At 37.6% G+C, this 21,124-nt stretch overlaps 1 protein-coding gene across 1 annotated transcript; it reads left to right on the top strand.

The window, feature by feature from the left end:
- Positions 1–10,334: 10,334 nt before the first annotated feature.
- Positions 10,335–20,527, top strand: cmtr1 (cap methyltransferase 1). The gene is made up of 24 exons (XM_041976380.1): positions 10,335–10,503; positions 11,488–11,589; positions 11,897–12,057; positions 12,235–12,393; positions 12,506–12,598; positions 12,689–12,760; positions 12,865–12,959; positions 13,056–13,128; positions 13,219–13,417; positions 13,510–13,628; positions 13,760–13,856; positions 13,962–14,094; positions 15,544–15,723; positions 15,807–15,863; positions 15,947–16,004; positions 16,117–16,185; positions 16,344–16,475; positions 16,853–16,978; positions 17,105–17,196; positions 17,484–17,552; positions 18,845–18,892; positions 18,999–19,111; positions 19,238–19,346; positions 19,477–20,527. Exons 2-24 carry the CDS (start codon positions 11,493–11,495, stop codon positions 19,610–19,612), a joined length of 2,487 nt encoding a protein of 828 aa, XP_041832314.1. The 5' UTR covers positions 10,335–10,503; positions 11,488–11,492; the 3' UTR covers positions 19,613–20,527.
- The last annotated feature ends 597 nt before the right edge of the window (positions 20,528–21,124 follow it).

The following is a 21,124-nucleotide window of genomic DNA, read 5'->3' as shown; positions in this document are numbered from 1 at the left end:
CTGGTTAATTATAATATTAATTAAATAAATGCTACTATATTTAAAAACATGAGAAATATCTGATTTTATCCTGGGGCCTTCAGTGGTCCAATCCAACCTCTTCAGCAATTACAGCATGTTATAGTGTCTTATGTCGCTATGTAGCTAGTGATGCATGTGCACTGAAGACAAAGATCACTCTTACGTCAACAATTCTGATCTTAACACAGCAGGTCAGGCCTGCTGAGGTCATACTGTTATGAAGGGACCCAGCTGGGATTATGCAGTCAGCTTTTTAAGTCTCACTCAGTCACAGATGTACTGCACAGCTTAAACAGCTGATCTGAGCCTTAAAATATGTCTTGTTTGTTGTCCTTTTGCAGCTGGGCCAGTTGCTTGGCTAACACTTCACCAAAATGCATATATAAATATATGATATTAAGGATCTAAATCAGGACTTTATCACCTATTATATTAGATGCAATTGTTATTTTACGACCATAACATCAAATGCATTGACAATGTGGTCTTCTGTGTTATTTTTGTGTGTAGTAGCATAACAACAATTGTCCCTGTGGCTTTAAGCTTCCTTGACTAGTTCACATTTTGTTTTTAAGGCTAAATCACTTTTATATACAACATCTTACAAAGTGGATATTAGACAGTTAAACAGCAAGACTTCATATGGGTGACAGTGTTGCTCCAGAAATACTTAAGTAACATTGCTAAAGTATAAATGGGTGCTTGTTAGCTAATGTGCTTTGCTAACTTGCTCAGAGTTAACTTAAACAGTGGTAATGCTTCCTGTTCCTGTTGCTTGCAAGTGACCACAATTCAGTCAGACCAGATGTAATTCAGAAAATGAAAAAGGCAAATGGCTGATGAGCTTTTCTTTAACAGAAAACAGAGATCTAATAGCAAAACAATTATTCCTGTTGATGTCACCCAGCAAACAGAAGGAGCCAGCTGAGATTAAATGTGACTCAGCAACTGTCTGACGAGATCCACAGGCCATTACATCAGGACTTGTTAGCCAGGAATTGAGATTAAAGCTTTAATTCTGTTCATGTGCCAGCTCACAAAGAGCCTCGAGACTCTTGATAAACTAAGGAACAGTTAGTTTCTGAGCAACTAAAATTTACATTCTCTGTGTTTGACGCAGGACTGATTAGTTAATTGTTTATTTTTCATTTGCTCGATTAGTTTTGTCAAATTAAAACAAACACATGAAGATTAGGCAGTACATGGTATGTTTGTTCAGGAGATTATAAAGATTACAAAAGCATGAAATGTCATAGATATGTATAGATTTAACTTGAATTATAAAAGTGGCAGTTTGTGGAAGCATCTAGTTTTCTCTTTTCAATTAAATGTGACCGAAGCTGAATTCAAGGTTAAATTCCTTTTCCTCTTTTCACCCTCTTTCAATGTCCCTGCCCTTTACTTAAAGAAGGATCAACGTTGACAGGCTCATTAAATGCTGCTCTTCTGTTGAGGTGGACTGAGGAAAACAGGATGATGCAATAAAAGTCTGTCCTGGAAAGATGACAAAAGGCCAGAGAGAGGACATGTTGGGGTGAGACCGTAACAGTGCAGCAAAAGAAAAATAACTTAAATTCAAGCATGCTTTAAAGTAAATATAAGTCTTTATTCCATTGGTTACTGACACAGTAGTACATCTTGTGTTGTATGTGCTTAGCTTCAACCAGACAGCTTTAGTTTTGATTCCAGAAGAGAATATTTTACAGAAAAGTTAATAATGAATTGTAACTGCCTGGTGGCGCACACAGAGAGGCACCATTTACAACAAGGTACATTTCTGTCACACCTCATCAATTGTGCACCGCAGACCTAAAATAGATTAGATGTGTCTTTGCATATATATCTCCTCCTTAGTGTTTGGTGACAAGATGCCAGGTAGGATCACACATCCACACATTTCCCGTCTGTCTGTAAATAAGACCGAGACATGAGACACAACAACATTCCACTCATACTGTAGCAGATACTGGTTCAGTTCCTGTGATTCTAATGTGTATTTACTTGTGTTTGAAAGGAGGTGTATTTAAAAAAAAAAAAAAAAAAGATAATTAAACTTCACAAGTGTGTTTTAATGCGCTCAAGGTGGAGGTCACATTTAAAACGAGGCTAAGCTCTTCCGCTGTGGATGAAGAAGTGTTTTAAGAGGAGGAATGAGGACACAAACAGACAAATCCACCAGGCTAAAACAAGTAACTGCACTTTGAAATGCTAAATGTGTGTTTTTGTGCACACTACCCAAATGTAAATTGAGAATTAAAGTTGCAGTGTGTTTCTTTTCTTCTTTAATTTCTGTTCTACAAGCTGCATGAAAACAAACTGCTGATTAAATTATGTTAAGTTGTAACAAGTTATAAATGCTCTTATAAGTGACACTTTAAAAGACAAAAAAAGGTTTGGATCTCTATACTGCCTTTTAACCATAGCAAATAAGGTTAAAAGTGTTTTGTAAAGTGTATTGCATTTGCTAAGTACACACCAGCAACTGCAAACGTGCTAGGCAAAATATTCAGTATTGGAGGGGTGTTGTTTTTTAATATATTGTTCTCAGGGCCATGAACATAATTACAGATATTATCCTTTTAACAGCCCGTTCTACCATTTGGTAGAACAAATCTTTCCGTGGCTAAAGAATTTGATTAAAAATTTGTGGAAATAAACCTGTGAGTCATCTCTACCACTAAGTTTGAGTATGTAATGCCAAAAGTAAGCATTTGTTAGCTCATTACTGTTTCAGAATTTGACAATTTTATCATTGTTATTAATTGTCATCTTAACCATTTGTTTAAAAAAACATTTATTCTCATTATTATTGTCCAAATGAAAAGAAAAAACAGAAAGACACATTTTCTCTTGCTTTTGATTAAAAGTGCAATAACTCATTTAAGTGCGACTTTTAATGGGTTGTGGAGAGTAAAATGAAAATTACAGAAAACGAACAATAACTCCCAAATATCAAACCTAATATAGGCATGTATTTTAACATGAAAGAAATCAGAGATCAGTGGTCAAGTTCTGAAGGTGAAAAGCTGCTCTGGAGCTGATGGAGGTTCAGTTTCTTACCCAGGGACATCGTCACTGATATTGTTATTAGATGCTTGTAAGTCTGGCCCTCAGACTCTGCAAAGAGTAAGACAGTGAAACATGAGAAGATGCCTGCATTTCTGTGTGAACAATAATATGACCTGCTCCAGGTCTAATCCTCTTTGATTGAAACATACTGTTGTCACTGTACCGCTATACAATTTTTTCTTATCTGCAATTATATTCACAGTTAGTCTTGTACAATGTGATCCTAAACAACATTTTTGTGATGACTCTTTCATGTAATTTATTTATGGCATGATCCCTCGCAAGACCAGCACATGTTATATATCAGGCTATTTTGATTATTTTCTCTCATTTGAGAGGTATGAATCTGTGAGGTTAGGATAAAGGAGAGACACATAAACTGCATAAACACATTATACCATGCACACTCACACACACTGTCAATGTCTTTTCATTGGTAGAAAAGACATTCAGCTCTTTGTTGTTGCCTCTAAGGCACCGTAACAAGAGCCTCTTGAGGAGGCAGCACTGAAGCAGATACACAAAGGACCTCTGTTTGTGTGTCTCTGCATTTGTGAATATAGAAAGAGTGAAGCATAGCAAGAAACTGTGATTCCTCTTTCACCTGAGGCTGGAGCTAGATTTCAAAAAGAAAAAAAGCCAGGATTAACAGGTGTGTTCACCTCCGCAAAAGAGCTCTGACAATCACTCATATGTAAGTATGTGTGTCAGGAGGTGTCGAACCACAGGTCAAATCTAGTTTTAAGCTCTGTTTGGTGTAACAAGCTCTTAGCATATTTCTATCCATTTTCTCTGTAAAGCTCAGTTCTAATCTCCAAGTGGCATAACTTTAACACCTGACTGCCACCCACTCATACATTTGGGCTTTTTTCCAAAGCAGCTTACGTCTGTAACTGGGTCAGAACTCTGTGCCTAAGCCTTCACCAACAGGTGCTAGCTGCAAACTAGCAACATTGGGGGTGACTGTCTAATGAACAGGTCGACTCCCCTGAGCCCAACAATGATGAATCAGCAAAAGACTGCTCTTCAATTTCCAATTAGATAGGAAATAAAAAAAATGCTAGAGACAGAAGCTGAAAGATGTGATGAAGGCACCTCTTCAGAGAATCACTGACTTTTCAGGTGGCTGTAAATGTAGATGAGACTGCAGTGAGATATCCATTTTTATAAAATATTGTGTAAGATATGGATGACTTATTCTGCAAACACAAATGAAGAGGAGGGGCTCATGCACTTGTGTTTGTGCAAGAAAAAGGATGGAAACCTATGGTGACATCTGGTGGACATAGAAGCTTTTCAGTTCCCATAATAATTGCCAGAAAGTCACAGGAGGCAAAAACCAGACCTTGTCTTAGGCTTGACTTCTTTATTGATACATACAGAGCCATTACATCATAAAACATGTGTTTAAAGGTGCTTTAGTGTGCATTTACAGTGCTGCAAGACAAACATAAAGAAAAATAACAACACAATCATAGCAACTCATGCCCACCATGAGAAAACACCCACGCATCACTTTCTATAACTGAATCGCAGCATTTCTGTGTTAATTCCCACATGATTGGCATAAATTCATACAACTTGTAGTACAATTTTACAACAGAATAGTTTGGTCTTTTCAAGACATTTTATGCCTTGATTCAACAAATGTCTAAAGATAAACGAACATTGACCTCATAGATGCCTTAAACACATAAAATTGTAACAACGTTAAATAATAACACCAACACAATATGTTTAGCATTCATTCTTATATCCACTGAATCTTCATGTCATGCTCATCTGTGTCCCACACATCTTTTAACAGTAAGCCTGTCTTTAAAATGATGTTTATCTTAAGAGGATCTCAAGGGATCAATCATCTTGTGATCTGTCTACAAGCTTTTCGTTCTTTTTTATCCACACTGCTGTCATAACCTTTGATGGCTTTAACGAAGAGGTTACAACACAACCGCTTTTGCTTCTATTTTGCTTCTATTCATTACTTCTCTTGATACATTCATATGCTGTCAAAGTTATTTTATCCATTATAAAGCATTGCCCACAAGAAATATACAGCTACAAAACTTTATGTTAAGAGACCTTACGGGTCATTCATCTACATTCATCTTATGAATGTATGACAATGGTGTGCAACTGGGAAAGATCTGGGTGGATTCACATGTTGGTACAGGTGGTGTCCAGGGTGGCTGTCCTGGTCCCTCTGCCTGACAACAGCACAGCAGCGCTGCGTGTCAATCCAGCTGGATGTTACCCAGTCCAGCTCACAACATAAGCTGGTAGCACTCCATGTCCAGTTCTACTAATCTCATTCAGCAGCCATGTGAAAGGTGCAGGACTATTTACAATTTATATACAAAATAAGGTGCAAATGTAGCATTATTAGCATCTTAAATGGTACACATTTCTGTTTCCTTCTTTCTTTTTTTCTTCTTTTTTGTGCATGTCTGAAAAATTAAGTGCCACTTACTTTTCTGGGATTTTGAAAAGACATCAGAAATTCATACTGATTCTTTGAGCTAAAGAAGCTTCTGTTCTCCTCTCCTTTGCTGTTTTTCTCTTACTCAAAAATAAAAAGAAAAGATCAAGCAAGTCATAAAATCACAGCAGCTGCTGTTCTGATACAGGAGGAAATTGGGATTTCTGTTACATCATGGAAGTTGCAAAAATGCCAGAAAGAAAGCAAAGATGATTAAAGTACTGAGGATTTGGGAAGAGATTTCATGAGCCTGGCTCAGCTGTATTCAGTGTTTTTAAAGACCACTGATGTATTTAAGAAAATAAATTTAAAGAACTTTAGTGATGCTGCCTGTGTATCTGTTGTCAGGGTCATTTCTGACTGAATAATTCCCATGATAAGGCACGGGAAGGGGAGGGGCAGGGACTGTGGTCCAAGTGCAACATCAACCAGGTTCAGAAAAAAACAAAATCAGCTGCCTTTTTATTTAACTATATATCAGTCACATTCAATAAAAATACTGCAATGTGCTTAATTTAAGAGGTAGCTTAAGATGGGGGTTTTTTATGCTTGTTTTAAGCAGACTCTTAAGGCAAACAATTAATATGGTCAACTCAAACACAACAAAATTATAATAAATCAAGAACTTGGATCATGTTGAACTTTAACCACATTGATGGGATTATAAATAGTGATGCACAAAGAAATTAAAAGAACATATAGGAGAATCTGGCAGCATCGTTGCAATCAGTACTGTTGTTTTTATAGTTTTGAAGGGCTTTGATATTTTTAGAAAATATTCTTATTTAATTCTGGGTACAGGTTTAGGTATCACTATTTTCATATTTGTCTGCTTGGTTATATAGTCTCTAGCCAGCAGTGTGTCAGTTTAGCTGAACACAAAAACTGGAACCACAGAAAAAGCTGGGAAATTCATACCACGTGGACAAAATTCATCCACCAGCACCTCTAAACCTCACTAGCGTGCTAAAATGTAATAGAAAAGTGTAAACAAATAAAAAATTGCAGTTTTGTGAGGTGAATCTTAAAGACAGCTATTTCCTGGAAACTACACTGGTTGCCTGGCAACTGCTAAGAGTCAGGATGCAACTATCAGAATAAGCATATTTCCCAAAATCTCTTGGATAAATACTGTGCAATCCATCCGGCTTATCTGAAGAGACGAGTCGACGGCTTGTAGTGCAGAGTGAGTTGGCGTGAGCTGTAGCCGGACATGCCTACACCCATGAGACCCAGGAGGAGAGCCATACGTGGCATGGCAGGGCCCTCCTGGCTCTGCAGCATTGTCTGGGCTGCCTGAGTCTGAAAGAGAGAGCAGGGGTCACCAACAATACAGCCATGACTAGCATCATTGGGCACCATCATCACCAGGGAGGATGGTGATTGAGGTACTGGGTTAGCAGTGTGTTGTCTGGCTCTGGCTGCGGTTGCATCTGTAAAGAGGTGACCATGGTCACACACCTTTTTTGTTTCAGCAATGGTCTTACCATATGGGAAAAGCCGTACTAGAGTCTCCATTTTTGTTAAGTTTGAATTTGTTTCAGCCAAACCAAAACAGCTACTGCTTGTGTTTCAGTCCTCTGTAGGTTCAAAATCTTCTCAGAATTATGAGCCAATCCAAGACAAGCCCTGAAGTTAGATATAAATTCAGTTTCCTTCTGAGCTTATAGCTGTTCTAGTTGATGTCTACTCGAAAACAGCTTCTTATGTACAGAAGTTTTAGAAGTATAGTGAAAATGCATTTAATTTATTGTTTCAAAGTTGGAAACAATGCTATTATTTCTTAATTTATGAAAATATACATTACATCAGAGCAGCATTTTTTTAAATTAACTCTATAAAAAAATGCACAAGTTTGTTAACAGACATGACCCAAAAGATTTTTGTCGTATCCTGTTTGGAACTTCTCAACATGAATTTAGAGACGCAGATAATGAGGCGTTGTTTCCTGTTTAAAATCATAGATTTCTAAATCTAGCAGCAGGTGTGCGAAATGCACAACAGAGTGACTGGGAATGAGGCTTTCGTGCTGCTGCTGTGAGGATCCAATTAGAGGGCATGAACCTGACCCTGGAGAGTTAAGACAACTTGAATTCAAATCCACTTAAAGACAGGCTGCTGCAGTCCTCAATCCTAAATCCTGCAGTGACTCAAAGAGATAAGGGTACATTGTTCCCATTGACGAATCAGTAATATCATTAAAATTTGCTTTTTGATCAGATAAAAAAAAATAATTAATAATTTAACTTATATAGTTAATCTATGTGGTGTGTGAAGGCATGTCACACTAAGAAAATCTTGAGTTTAGGTTTAAAATGCTAAAGTTATCTTGGCTTCAAAGCAACATCAAGTTCAAGCATAGAAAGATGTTCATGGCCTTGACTCTAGAGCGCAGAGGTTGTTATTAGAGGATCTAGAGGAATTTCTTCCACTGGTGCGACACTGCAGATCTTCTGTGGTGGCAAAGACCAATCAGTAATCTGTCTACATAAGAAAATTGCTCTAAGGCATCTTACTCACCTGGAGGTATCTAATATATCCAGGGGTCAGTCGAGGGATGCGAAAAAACATTGTTGTTTCTGATGCTTCTCAGCTGAGATTACACAGCTCCTCTGTAGCTCGCCCTCTGGACTTCCTGCTGGGCAACTTTACCCCTCTGCTTCTTTGGCTTATGTCTTCTTCACCAGACTGAGTATGGCAGCAGCAGCAGCTCTCCACAGACACAAAACTCCTCACTCACTCAGGTACGCCAACACATATCTGCACTGTATGCTCTCTCTTGAAGAAGTTTGGTCTCAACCCTTGGTATATAAAGCCTTGGTGTCCTTGCTTAAGCTGATCACATGGTATGTTTGTGCGAGCCTCTGTACCTGCATTTGTGTCAGTGACGGATTAGTAGAACCACTGGAGGAACAGTGGATAATTATACTTGTGAGAGAAGTCCTTTAGCCACCAACTATGTTGGCAGATACACATGATCCCATCAAGGGATGACAAGGCAACATTGTAATGACGTCTGGTAGGTCACTTTAAAGTAGTTTTAACAATTGAGAACAATTAAAGGTTATCCTCATTACAACGGCGGTACATAGGATTCTGGCACAGGTGTACAAATATACCAGAAGCACAAAAACAAAAACAAATTTTCTTTCATTATTTTTGTGTCCCCTAACTATGTTTTCTATTCCTACAAACAAAACTCAGAAAAAGTTATGGTGGTATGGAATTGCACATAAAAACAAAAATGACCTAGCCTTTTTTTTTTGTTTGTTTGTTTGTTTCAATTTTGTTTCATACATATGTTTGTTTGTTTGTTTGTTTGCTTGTTTGTTTGTTTGTTTGTTTTGCATTTTTGGCTGGTAACACAGTCCAAAAAATTGGAACAGCAAAATATTTTACCATCTCTTGTTATTTGCCAGTCTGTCTCATAACATTTGAAAGAAATACTGATCATTTATGATAGAAAGCAATGAAGTGTTTCGGATGTTATTTTGTCCAATTTTTCCTGCAAACACATTTAAATATATGCTAAACATTTATTATTGAGAACAGGTCAGGACTGTAGACAGGCAAATCCAACCAACAAACTCTTAGCATACGTTTGAAATATGTACAGAAAGAAGTTTTGTGTTGTCTTGTAGAAAAATGTTTGGACATCCCTGCAAGTGATGTCCTCTTGATAGTATTTTATATTGCTTTAAAATCTCTATAAACTTTTCTGAATTAATGTAGAAAATCAAAGTGTAAATTAATTTAGCTAATGACACTAATATAACCCCATACCATTAGAGTCTGCCCTTTGGACATGTTTCTTACAACCTGAATGGTTGCGCTTGTCTTGAGTTTGAAACACATGATGTCTATTCCTTCCAAAAAAGATCTTGCCAAAGTTGTTCCACAGTAAGCTATTGTGGTTATATAACTCTTTGATAAAGCCTTTTTCACTGTTTGGTTGTATTCAGGCATCTAAACTGTACATTAATCAAAGATTTGTTAAGAACTTGAGTGAGAATTTATTGAAATCTTTCACTGGTGGATTGGTGAATGAAAACAATTATTTGAAATAATTTCTTCAAAGAAAGATTTCTCAGACTCATTGTATAATTTGCTAATTGGTTTACTATGAGATGCATCCACCCCAAAAAGAGGAGCATCAAGTCAAAACCCAGTAACCCTGAGTACCTCTAGGACACAATTTCATAAAAAAATATTTTATTCATTCATTCACTTATTTATTGGTTGATTGATTAATTTTTTGATTTGATTAAGATTTTTAGATTAGCTAAAGCTGTGTTACAAATACAAATCGTGCATATTTTCAAACTTAGTGAGAAGTCGCTACAAAAAATCAGTTTAAGATGTCACATACAGTATTATACAGTAGCGAATATAATGTTCTTTCTTGATCTTAAGCTGCTTATGTCCTCGTTTTTTAACTGACTGGCTCATCTTTTTTTTTTTGTTTGTTTTTTGTTTTGTTTTAAGAAATGTGATGACAGAAAAATCAATTTTCTGAGGGAAAAATGATAATTGTTCACATAAAATTTGATGGAAATATGAAATCGGATTTCTTCTTTCTTTCTTTCTTTCTTTCTTTCTTTCTTTCTTTCTTTCTTTCTTTCTTTCTTTCTTTCTTTCGTTATTTAATTATTCATTCGTTCATTTATTTCCTAAAGATAGCAATCAACCCATACAACGATTCAAAAAAGGCATTTCTTTGGACAGCCCTAGCGTAACATGCGTCATTACTGTGCGTCGACACATACAGAAGGACTGGTGGACGGTCTAAAAACAGACCGCGGGCCAGAAACAGTTTATGTACAACAAATTTCCCACGAAAATAAAACTAAATGGAATTTTTTTTAACACTTATGGAAGTGACGTTCTGTCGATGTTGTTTCACCACAGAAGAGTGAAGTTTTTCCTCTGAGCTGGTAAAAACAAAAAAAGCTGGCTAATGTGGCAAGCTAACAGCTAAATCAGTTATAGCTACTTAGTTTCGTTTTACTGGAAACAATCATAAATGGAGCCTTTGCTGAGTTTTTCCTCAGAAATATTTCTCTTGGATTAACACGGGTAACAAGATATTTACAAAATAGAAAATAGGTAACTTTAGATTTGCAGGTGTTTTGAAACTGGTGCACTTATGTGCTTCTGTTTGACAAGTTCGTTCACACCTTCGCTAAAATATAGTGGCAAAAAGAGCGTTATCTGCGGCTAGATAGTCACAATAAACTGAAATCGTTATATTTAGGGTAAAACCTTGTAATAATTTTCTTGTATGCAGGCTGTGCTGCTATGCCTGAAATGTGATATCATGAGAGTAAATTTGTAAATCACAAAGATCAAAACATAAACTGCTTAATCGGTTTTAATCAAACGTGGCAGAGTTGGTCATAACATTTGCGTGTGTGTTTGTGTGTGCTTCACATTAAATTTTAATTTAGTAAATTAATTAAATCAGTACATGTGCATTGTTATTCTTGTACCAAGCAGCCATCACAACTGTAGCCAATAGCTTTCAAAAAGTTTAAAAGTGATTTTTATTTATAAGTACTTGTTTGGAGTTTTAATGTTTATTGTCTATTACATTAACTTACAGTGAGCATACCTCAGTCACAGTCTTTTTTTGTTTGTTTGTTTTTCTTATCCACTGTAAGTTTCATCATTGTTATCAATGCCACCAAAAAAGGTGGATTTGTGTCCTGTTTTGTTTATCTGCATGTTAACAGGATTACTTAAAAAGATATGAAAACATGTACCCCCTGAACTGGGGCATGGCTCAACACAGTCATGATGGATTTTTGATGTCCATTTGAACTCACTCCATATGTGGATTCAGGATGTTTTTAAGTCTTGGCAAAGATGTGCTGTCTTTGTTTTGCTCTTGTCTTTATTGGTTTCTCTTCTTTTTCCAGCTATAATGAAGCGAAGAGCTGCAACAGTGTTTGTACCACTGCAGGGGACAAAGAGGCATCGTGAAGACAGAAGCTCAGATGACGAATCACAATCCAGACAAGGTTTGTAGATTAAGTTTTAGATAAAGAAAAAAAAATCTGTATTGCTAATATATACCTCTATGCTTATACCCAATTGGACAAGTTGCTAGCTGGGGTATTTGTGAGCCTGGAACGATAACCATTGTGAGATTATATCAATGCAAATAGTTGCACCTATAGTTACGTCTTCATTTATTGAGGCTGTTGCCACTCCTTCTCTTCACTTACAGTGAAGTTCTGGTTTATAACAATGTTCTGAAAAGTAAAAAAAATTGTATTTTATTTACCTGCACTTGTTTTAAATTTAAACATTTATATATGTATACAGATTCTAGCCAAAATGACTCCCTCAGTGACCATGAGGACCACAGACCAGGATTCTCCATGCCCTCCATATCATCATCATCCTTTGATGCACAAGACAATGATGGCTCCACTCACAACTCCTCAAAGTTCTCTATGTACAACAGTGTGTCACAGAAACTGATGGTAACATCATAAAAACCACACTAAACTGAGTTTTTATAGTTTGTGTTGCAGAATTTCAAATAATCTCTTTATTTCATGTGATTCATTTAAAAAAAGTTGTTTATTCAAAAGGAACAATGATGTTTCTACTGTATTTTATCAACGCTCTTCTTGTCTTTGATCCTCTTACACCTTTAGGCCAAAATGGGCTTTAGAGAGGGTGAAGGTCTGGGGAAGTTTGGTCAAGGACGCAAGGAGATTGTGGAGGCTTCCACCCAGCGGGGCAGAAGAGGTCTCGGCCTCACACTGCAGGGTTTCCAGGGAGAGCTCAATGTTGACTGGCAGGATGAACCGGAGGTTGGTAAAACTAATAACCAGCATTTATATTCATAAATCTAGATTATTTTTAGGTTTGAAATGAGATCTTTGTTTGCTTTATCTGTGTCTCTCTTTCTGTTTGATCACACAGCCCAGTGCTGTAGAGAAAGTCGACTGGTTTCCTGAATGCACCACAGAGATCCCAGATTCAGATGAGCTGACGGACTGGATGATCCTGGGAGAGGCAAATATGTCAATGTGGACTCTTAATGAAAGATATACCTACATATACTCTTTGCTTATATGTATTTAAGTCTTGCTTTTGACTCAACAGAGAAAACTTAGGATTGAAGACGAAACAGAGTTTTGCTCAGAAGATCTCTTGCACACACTTCTACGGTGTAAGGTGAGTTCAGACATTACCCAGAGATTAATTTACCCTTTTATTTAAACAGTTGTTAAAAATGATTGACATTTTTGTTCTTATACACACACTGATATGATATTCAGACAGTGTTTGATAACCTGGAGGGTGAAGAGATGAGGAGAGCACGAACACGCTCCAACCCCTACGAGACAATTAGAGGAGGTTTCTTTCTCAACAGGTCAGTATTTATGTAGTGAACTACAGGCAGGACAAAACTACTGGAGCATTCTGTGGCGTGTCAATCCATGTTGTATTATGTGCCTTCTGTATTTAGAGCAGCTATGAAAATGGCCAACATTGACCACTGCGCCGACCATATGTTCACAAACCCAAAGGATTCTCAAGGGGTGAGTGTGTGACAGCTGGTATCTGCTGATAGTCCACAACATACAGGCCCATGTAAACAGACGTGAGATAAAACCTCTGTCATTATGTAGAAACCTCTGACAAAGGACCGCGAGGGTGAGCTTCTCTACTTTGGTGACGTCTGCGCAGGGCCTGGAGGCTTTTCAGAGTACATCCTGTGGAAGAGACGCTGGCACGCCAAGGGCTTTGGCATGACGCTGAAAGGACCGTGTGACTTCAAGCTGGAAAATTTCTATGCAGCTCCGAGCGAGCTGTTCGAGCCTTATTATGGTGCGTTAATAAAATCTGCACATCACACCCAGCAGAAGAAGAGAAGCAGGTGATGAATGATTCTGTTAAAGCTTGATATGTATGTGTCTCAGGTGAGGGCGGAGTGGATGGAGATGGTGACATTACTCGGCCTGAAAACATGACTGCGTTCCGTAACTTTGTCATGGAGAATACAGACAGAAGAGGGCTGCACTTTCTCATGGCAGATGGGGTAAAACTACTTCTGGAGTGTCTTAGTAGTGATTGTTTTGCTTCTTAGCATCCAAAACTTATCAGATGGAGAATTTCTCAACAGGGGTTGACTGTTAGGATCAGGTTTCATCTGATCTTTTCCTCTGGCAGGGTTTTTCTGTGGAAGGTCAAGAGAACATCCAGGAGATCCTGAGCAAACAGCTGCTGCTCTGTCAGTTCCTCACAGCTCTCTCTACACTCAGGACTGGTATGTGTGTGCATGGTCTTGTGCATGCACCTAACCAATTAACAAAGCTGTCCATTTGTGGCAATCATGTGCTTTTATGTTATTTAGCTTCTTTGTCTTTTACAGGTGGCCACTTTGTCTGTAAGACTTTTGACCTCTTCACGCCGTTCAGTGTGGGTTTAGTCTACCTTCTCTACCTCTGCTTCGATAGGATTTCACTATTCAAACCTGTCACCAGCAGGCCTGCCAACTCTGAGAGGTGGGCTGCAATTGTTTTTGCCTGTGTTTGCTCATGAATATTGTCAAATACAATCCAAAAAAGTCAAAACAAATGTCAAAAAAAAAGTTTGAGCAGGGCCATGTTTACCACTGTGTGGCATTGCTGAACTTTTAGAAGAGGAATGGTGTCTCTTGTTTTTTGCCAGTCCAGCACCCAGACTCCTCTACTACAAAGTCATGCTGTTGTAATAGATGCTTTATGCAGTTTAGTATTGTTTTGTTGAAATATGCAAGGCCTTCTATGAAAAAAAACATCCTTGAGATGGGCATATATGTTGCTCTTTCAGCGTTGATGATGCCTTTCCAGATGTGCAAGCTGCCATTTAGATGGTAATGCACATACTGCAAAGACGCAGGTTTTTCAGCTCAGTTTTGAGAACAAGCAAGTCCCTCTCCTCTTCAGTTTGTGGGTTTGGTGTCTATGATTTAATAAAATCTAACATTTTGATTGCTCTGACCACAGAACAGTTTTCCACTTTGCCTCAGTCTGTTTTAAATGAGCTTCAGCTCAGAGAAAATAGTGATGTTTCTGGATACTGTTCACATGTAGCTTTTTTTTTTAGCTTTATAGAGCTTTAAACTGCACTTGTGGTTGCCATGGTGATGTGTTCACAGTGATTTCTAGTTAATCCTGTGACAGAACCATGTCTCATTTTAATGTAGTTCCACCTGAAGATCCCTGGCATCCAATGCTGATTTTAGTCTGTGTCCCATGCACACAGAGATGTCACCAGATACTTGGATGATGATATTTTGTACTGTAAATGAGGGAATATTCATGTACATTGAGGTACATAATTCTGAAACTGATCCACATTTTGTAAATGCAGTTTTTAGCAGGTGTCTGAAGCTTTGCTCATTAAGGTTTTCTTTTATACAGAATCACATAACTGACCTGTTGCCAGGTAAATTAAATAGTTGTAACATGTTTGTTTAGATGTTTTTTTAATACTGTTTACTTTTCCAGACTTTTTCTTTTGCCCCCTCCCAATATTTTTGAGGCATTGTATTGCTATCAAATTAAACATGTTAATATTTTCATAATACAGTAAAATGTCTCAACATTCAATATGTTTTCTATGTTCTGTTGTGATTACAATATTTATTTATGAGATTTTTAAATGATTGGATTATTGTTTTATCTACATTTTACAGTGTAATCCAACACTTTCAGTACAGGGAATGTACAAAAGGACATGTTAGAATTTAGTTACTTATTCAGGTTGAAGTCATAATGACTACTTTCAGTGAGCGTTGACCATTGGTCTTATAAAATGCTGTCATAACTTTAAATAATTTGTAGTTTTACTACATATATACTGTCTCTTTTAAAGGGAATGTAAAAACTGTCTTGCGCTTTAGACTACAGTGTTAAAGAAGTTGTGTCATTTTAAGTAAATCTGCTCCCTTTCCTCATTATTATCAACAGGTACATAATGTGCCGTGGTCTGAAACCCGGTTCAGATGCAGTCAGGGAGTACATGTTCAGAGTCAACCTGAAACTGAACCATCTTAAAGACTCGAACACAGACGTTACAGATGTGGTTCCACTGAGTATCATTAAGGAGGACACTGACTTCTTCCAGTTTATGGTCAACTCTAACGAGAGGTAGAGACAGTTTTCATAAAGTCTTCAACTGCTGAATATTAATCAAAGTGATTAATAAAGACTGATTTTTACTGTTTCTGCAGCCTCTGTGCAGTCCAGATTAAGGCCTTGGCTAAGATCCATGCTTTCGTAGTCGACCCGTGAGTAACCACTGCTCTCTGTTCATAAACGGTTGTTATTTATGTCTGAAACTAAAAATGTGACACTGTTGTGGTATCTTTAGGACACTCTCAGAACTAAGGCAAGCTGACATCAGAAAGGAGTGCCTGAAGCTTTGGGGGGTGAGTGGAGAAACTCATGCCCACTAAAAGTCTGCAAAACTAATAAGCTGCATTGTTTGTCATTTAGTTTTAAATTAGTTATACATTTCACAATTACTTATGTCTTTTTCAGATCCCAGACATGGCAAGAGTTGCTCCTTCTTCATCAGACCCGAAGGCAAAATTCTATGAACTGACCAAGGTCAGAAAAAAACAGGAATAATAGGAAATATTTTTGATTATGGGGTATATCTGTTTATGTGGATCGACTTTTACAGTGATGATGCTATAAGTTGGTTGATTAAAACTTTTCTGTCTCTGGGTCTGAACCTAATTGTCTCTTCTCCTGTTGTGACTCAGAACTCAGATGTGGATTCGTTTCAGTGTAAGCTGACTCCACTAAACTCCAGCACACTCGATAAGTTGCGCCACGTCTTGGACCACAGGTGCATTGTGGGAAGTGGAGACCAGCTCTTTCTTCTTGCACTGGGAGTGAGTTGATCCTGAGCTTGTGCCTTGTGAATGTAATATCACTCACAGACAAAACAAATGACTTGAAGACATGGTCGAAATCAGCGGATGATTCTCGCAGTTTTAGATGAAGATGGGTTGCTAGGTTTTTCTCCTCAGCTGTCCGAGCTGTTGATGTTTGATCACGTCTTGTCCGTTTAACACAGCGGCAGCCAACTTAGGCTGATTTAGCAGAAATCACTTATTATATGTGTGAGATTATTCCTCTTTATAGACATTTCACAATCGTCTGTTCATGCAGCTTTAAGATTTTTAGTGTGAACACTAGTAGAGATGCTTGATTAATTAAGTTGTGTCTGAGCCTTTTCTCATCCTCTGTTCTCTGTTTAATCTTGTAGAAGTCTCAGATTTATACATGGGATGGGAAGATGCCTGTACGTTGGACGAAAATGGAGAAATTCAAATTGGAGCTGCCAAGGGATTCACTCCTCAGCGTAGAAATTGTCCAAGAGCTGAAGGGCGAGGTGAGAGGAGGGACTGAAAGAACCGCAGTCTTCATAGTTCCAGTTAAAAACGTTCGCTGCATTTAGTTGGAGATACACCTGAATGGACTTCTGTCTGAGCTTCAGCACCTTGTGTTCGGTTCTCAGGGCAAAGCTCAGCGCAGAATCAACGCAGTTCATGTGATGGATGCACTGGTACTCAACGGCACTGATGTTAGGGATCAGCACTTCAACCAGCGGTAAGATGTCTTCACCTTAATCCTGAAATCTGTAGCTCCCAGACTTTTGACTGGTAAACCCAACAAATGCAAAATGATGTTGATTTCTGAAAAAGAATAATTAACTTCTCATGTTTATTTATTTATTTTAAGCCTCTTTATCAAGACCCTTTATGGGGTCCTGATTACCACCTTTTTGAAACCTTGCTCACACGTTACAGACTTTACAAACAGCAGTCAAAATGTTTTCATAATTTCCTACATTATGGATATAGTTGGACTATATTGGATTTTTATTTGATTTTCAGGATCCAGATGGTTGAGAAGTTTGTAAAGGCAGTGGCTAAACCCAGCAGACCAGATATGAACCCCATCAGGTACTAACGGGAGTGAATTTGTTCAGATTGAGTGCTGCTTTGTTATTTATTGAAGGTATTTCAGTCAGTGAAAGGCTACAAAGGTAAAAGGTGAAAAAAAAAAACCTTGAGATAACTGAAGTTACCACTGGTAAAATATATTTTAATCCAAACATCACGTTTTACGTTTTTTTCTCTTTTTTTTCATTACTTTAACCCCCAGTGGTCATTACGACATTTAAAAGAGGGTGGATAAGAACTCTTCGGATATATTAAAAAGTGATGGACATGGTTGTTATATATTGTACCTGATGGTTTGGTTTGGTTAGGTCCAACGTCCACACAAGGGGAGTTCATTTATCTCAAAACACCTTGTTAGTAGTCCAGGCTTTTCTACATTAACTTAACCACAACACAATGAAACACATCTGTGCCTGCCCAGGGGCTACTTTGACATGTGTCATGGATTAGCGGCTGCCCTGTACATCGCCGTTTTGGATCAACAACTGGCCAGTCATAGCAGACTGGTCCTTTTGGGAGAGGAAAGGGCTTAATCACTTAAAAATCTGACAGCTCGCTGTTCCAACCATGAAACTAGCAAAGTTGGTTGCTGCTGTGCTTTTTATTATGATGTAACTATGGTTACTAATGGTTCTTTTCAGTCTCCATGTCCTGGACATACCCATGGACAAACGTCTGCCAAATACTCAGCTTTTGTGGTATTCTTATCGAATGTGGACAAAGACTTGATAAGACAGTGTTTTACAGTTTATAGCTGCCGGTTATCACTAGAACTTGTTTGCACAAAGATTAGAGCAAAAATAAAAATGTATATATATATATATGTGGTTTTATGATAGAGTTTAGTGTTACCATTGTCATATTTGTATGTCATATTCAATGAATCAAGGAAGAGTGTTAAAGTTTACTCCTCTTAGATTTGAACTGTCTACCAATAGACCTTGATCTAAAACCACAGTAACCTTGGCATGAACTTGACAGTATTCAGTTTTTGTTTTTTTTCGCCTCCCTCTCAACATGGATTGTGTAAGAATGATCTGATAAGCCTCTTGCCTGAATAAATACACAAAAAGACAAGTGTTAGATTTTTTTGTCTCAGTTCATACATCTTGTCTACTTTTCTTTACTTATGACTTGGAAAGTTGTTTCAGGGTTGTTTGTTTTTACTGTAATTGCTACGAGGCAGAAGCTGGAATGAGAGGTAGTCGCTCCTGATAAAGCATATGTATATGTGCATGTTATCAGCTCTTGTTATTCTATAGTAAAAATTTAAATTGTCATTTTTTTTCCAGGGTGAAAGAAGTTTACAGGCTGGAGGAAATGGAGAAAATCTTTCTCAGGTAAGAAAAGCCAGCTGTCCTATCATCAGCCACTATTACGACTAAATGTTTAGAAAAACAAAAGTGTTGAAAGACCATAATTTATCCACCATCTTTCTTCATTCAGACTAGAAATGAAAATTACAAAAAGTTCAGGAGGCGTTCCTCGCCTGTCCTACACTGGAAGAGATGACCGTCACTTCCTTCCCAAAGGCCTCTACATCATTAAGACTGTCAATGGTTTGTTTATATGTACTGCAGCTTTTCTGAAGTCATCAGTCGTGCGAGCAGCATGTTTTCATAGTGATTAGTAACATGGATGTTGGTTTGCTAAATAAAAAAGGAAATGCATTTCTTTCCCCTCAGAGCCGTGGACGATGGCGTACAGCAAAAAATCCAAAATGAAGTTTTTCTTTAACAAGATAACCAAGCAATCAACGTATGACATGCCACCAAATTCTGCTGCTCCCTTCCAGTATGTATCCTCTTTTCTGTTACTTGATATAAGATGATACACATTTCTGTTGCAGGTATAGATGAATATCAGTTTATACTGTGGCTTTTATGATTTGTATGAACAAAGTTTATCTTGTCGTGTTTTTCAGTGTTTGCCACTCTGAGCGGCTCTTCTGGGCCTGGGAGGAGGGAGTCATAGTTCATGATTCTCAGACTCGAATGGACCCTGAGAAGCTGTCCAAAGATGAATTTCTGTCCTTCATCCATCGGAATTACCAGCTCTGAATGAGTGACAGGTTCTCAGAGAGCTACAACCTGTACACACTAAGTTATAAGAGAGTGTAAAGCCTTGGAAAAAGATTTATTTCAGTTCATTGATCAATATTTAATTTGGCAGTGAATGGAGGATTATTAGGACTTTACACCCGATCATTTTTTTTAAGGAAAATGCTTCTTATTGTCCAGTTAAATGTTAATAAACTCCTGCATGACAGTTATCAAGATCCTCTCTGATCAGATGTTTTTTAGCAGTCTAAGTTACTTTTTTCTGCTCATTTGAGCAGTAAAATAAGGATGAACCTTCTTGCCTCTATGCCTTTGTCACTGCCCTCTGCTCTACAAACTGTAGCCTCATACAAGAAGAAGACAAAGAAAAAGCTGCACTTATCTCTTCCATGCTTTGCATCTTCCTGTAGATCCAGTTTTACAGTTTCTCCTTCATGTTATGCTTTGTGTGTTGGCATAAGTCGCAGTAGCAGTGGCATATAGATATAATTGTTCATCAGTGTCTGTAAACACAGTCTAGCTCACAACACACCTGCTATATCTCTAGCTCTATGGAGATGAAGGTCTCTTTCCTCAGCTTCTCACAATAACTGGCTTCTGCTCCTGCAAATCTGTGGCTGGACTCCAAAAACAACAAAAAATGTTAATCATCTGGCTTATCCTCCCCATTACTTTAACACATTAGTCCAGATGTAGAAACTGTCTGCTATCCATACTTAATCTGTAAGAGTGAGTGGGAAATTTGAAAGATTACCTGTTAGTTTTTTATGCTTTTTTTTGTCTTTTTTTTTTGGTCTCATTGTGCCTCGTATGTGCTGACAGCGACAAAAGCATTATTTTCCTTTGTCAAGTGAGCTCTCAAAGATGTGATGTAAATAAAAGTAAATAAATGGGAGATTCTGTTCCCACAAGGTGCTTTTAACGTCTTGGTGAATTGTCTGAGTAAACATCATGGTGCTCTCACATGCCAATAAAATGTACACAGCATGTCATAGTTTTATTCAAGTATATGTTACATATTTAGAAACTTTTAAGTTAATTTTCAATAATTTTTCTAGGTTAGACAAATCCATTTTTACATAATTATACAATATTTGTGTAAATACCTTGGTATTTATTAGATACTCTATGCAAAGTGAAATAGTTTTGCATATTTATGCACAAACACAAGTAAATTAGAAAAAGTGTGGCTAACGGGAACTGGAGACAGATGAGTAACAAACTTTATTTAATGATATATTTAAAAAAAAAATTTCCTGGATCAACTGACAGTTTGGTGATGAGATAAGGCTTTTTTTTAAAGTAATAAATACTGTACTGCCACCTAGTGGTTATGCTGTGCCGCTACATGAGATGTCTGTTTTTGGGTGAAGGTTGCTGAGAGTCTGAACTAAAGATGGAACCCATCCCAACACAGATTCCCGTCTGAGTTATTAATCCCCATACCAGAATATTATAAATACGGAAGTGTTTCACCCATCTTACGAAGTGTGTGGACCCTGAATTTGGACA

Source organism: Melanotaenia boesemani, chromosome 22, assembly GCF_017639745.1.
Source record: "Melanotaenia boesemani isolate fMelBoe1 chromosome 22, fMelBoe1.pri, whole genome shotgun sequence".
Lineage (NCBI taxonomy): Eukaryota > Metazoa > Chordata > Actinopteri > Atheriniformes > Melanotaeniidae > Melanotaenia > Melanotaenia boesemani.
This window is presented reverse-complemented; position numbering and strand designations above follow the sequence as displayed.

Excerpts from the sequence above, each read along its gene's own strand:
- cmtr1 (XM_041976380.1), top strand. The coding sequence starts at position 11,493 with ATGAAGCGAAGAGCTGCAACAGTGTTTGTACCACTGCAGGGGACAAAG. Across the intron at positions 16,005-16,116 it reads AGTGCCTGAAGCTTTGGGGG|ATCCCAGACATGGCAAGAGT; the intron begins GTGAGTGGAGAA and ends TGTCTTTTTCAG. Across the intron at positions 16,476-16,852 it reads TCTTTCTTCTTGCACTGGGA|AAGTCTCAGATTTATACATG; the intron begins GTGAGTTGATCC and ends TTAATCTTGTAG.